This window comes from Glossina fuscipes, unplaced genomic scaffold (genome assembly GCF_014805625.2).
Source record: "Glossina fuscipes isolate IAEA_lab_2018 unplaced genomic scaffold, Yale_Gfus_2 97963, whole genome shotgun sequence".
NCBI classification, from domain to species: domain Eukaryota; kingdom Metazoa; phylum Arthropoda; class Insecta; order Diptera; family Glossinidae; genus Glossina; species Glossina fuscipes.
The window spans coordinates 1-1,504 of NW_024005301.1; the positions used below are offsets into that span (position 1 = coordinate 1).

At 37.0% G+C, this 1,504-nt stretch overlaps 1 protein-coding gene across 1 annotated transcript; it reads right to left on the reverse strand.

Annotated features, from left to right (window-relative positions):
* Nucleotides 1-501: 501 nt before the first annotated feature.
* On the reverse strand, nucleotides 502-1,497 carry LOC119644213 (G2/mitotic-specific cyclin-B3-like). The gene has a single exon (XM_038043746.1). The coding sequence runs from the start codon at nucleotides 1,495-1,497 to the stop codon at nucleotides 502-504; it is 996 nt and encodes a 331-aa protein (XP_037899674.1).
* Nucleotides 1,498-1,504: the final 7 nt, after the last annotated feature.

Here is a 1,504-nt window from a genome sequence, read left to right on the forward strand (position 1 = left end):
TTTCCTTCTTACGGCTTATGTACTTAAGTGTAATGATCGGGAGAAGGGGGTTAGTCGTGAAAATGAGGTTAGAGTGAAATGAAAGAATTGGAAATTTGCTCCGCCAATCAATCTAAGAACAGGCGGGTTTGCTTATAAAGAGAAGTCTGTGCATAAGCCAACTTTTAACAAACCTCTATTTACTAAATTTAATGAAGCGGTTTGGAATAAAAGCGTACTAAATATTACTAAATAAAAAGCAACATTGAGAGGGATGTGATAGCAAGGATAGTTGTAAAGCAGCGTAATGAAGTAAAAAGGGTAACAAACGAAAAGATATCAGAGTAATTGATTAAATTTAAATAAAAAATACAAACATTTAGATAATAAAGGGGAAATTCTAATATCTAAAAACAAGATTTGAACTAGTTTTGCGTTTTTCGTTTCTTTTATTTTTCAATATTTGAGCACAACATGCTTTCTTTCCTATTTTTTAATAGGTATTAGTATTATTTGTGAATCTTACGAAGCGTCTCCTCCACCTTCCGCATTCTTTAATGTATTAATAGGTGCACTCATTGAATATGACGCTAAGTCTAAATTGTTTTCAAAAAGTTCTTCAGTAGGCATCAATGCCACTTTAGCTACCTCATGAAATATTTTACATGAATATTTGCTGCGTATGGTTTTGATGGTGCCTTCTGGTTTACGATGCAATCCCTCATTTAATACTGGCACAATTTCTCCAAAATCCATTAACTTATAACCAGAATAATATTCTAAAGTGGCATTCCATGCTTCCTCTTCACCAACCAATCGCAGGGCAATGAACAAAGCGGCTGCGGCCATTTTAGAGTCACTAAAAGCTATGGTATCATAATCCATCAAAGACAACTCCAATATGTAGCGAGCTAAAGTAAGTGTAGGTATGGCTATTTTTGCACATCGAGCATAACGTCGCAAGAAGCGATAAGACAGAGGTATTCCGAGATCATAGTCAATAGTTCGCAAAGTGCACTTCTCCAAATGTATTAGCTCTTCATGCTTGTAAGCACCATCACAAATGTTTAAGAAGTCCTCAATTAATGGCGGTGTGCACTCTTCGAATTTGCACGCTATAAATAGAGCGGACGCTCCCAATAATTGCAACTTGTCCTTATTGATAACAACTTTGCACAAGAACAAATCGACCATTTTCACCGCTAAATACAAAGTTTCATGACGAAGTTCGAATGTTTCTTGAACTTCCACCATCCAGTCCACAAGCAGAGTACGCATCCATTTAGACAAATGCACTTGGCGCTTCATGTAATCGTCTATTGGGAATTCAGCCTCTCGGGCCTTTAAGTAATTAAATATATCCATGGCATAGTGTGACACCTGAAACGGATCATTCCAATTAGCTTTATCAAAATCCTCCACACCGACAGGAGGCATTTTTGATTGCATTTCAGCTGTCTCTGTCTCTTCAGGCAACGCTGGACTAAGGAATTCTGTTTTTAGCTGCTTTTGTAGCATTTGCGAA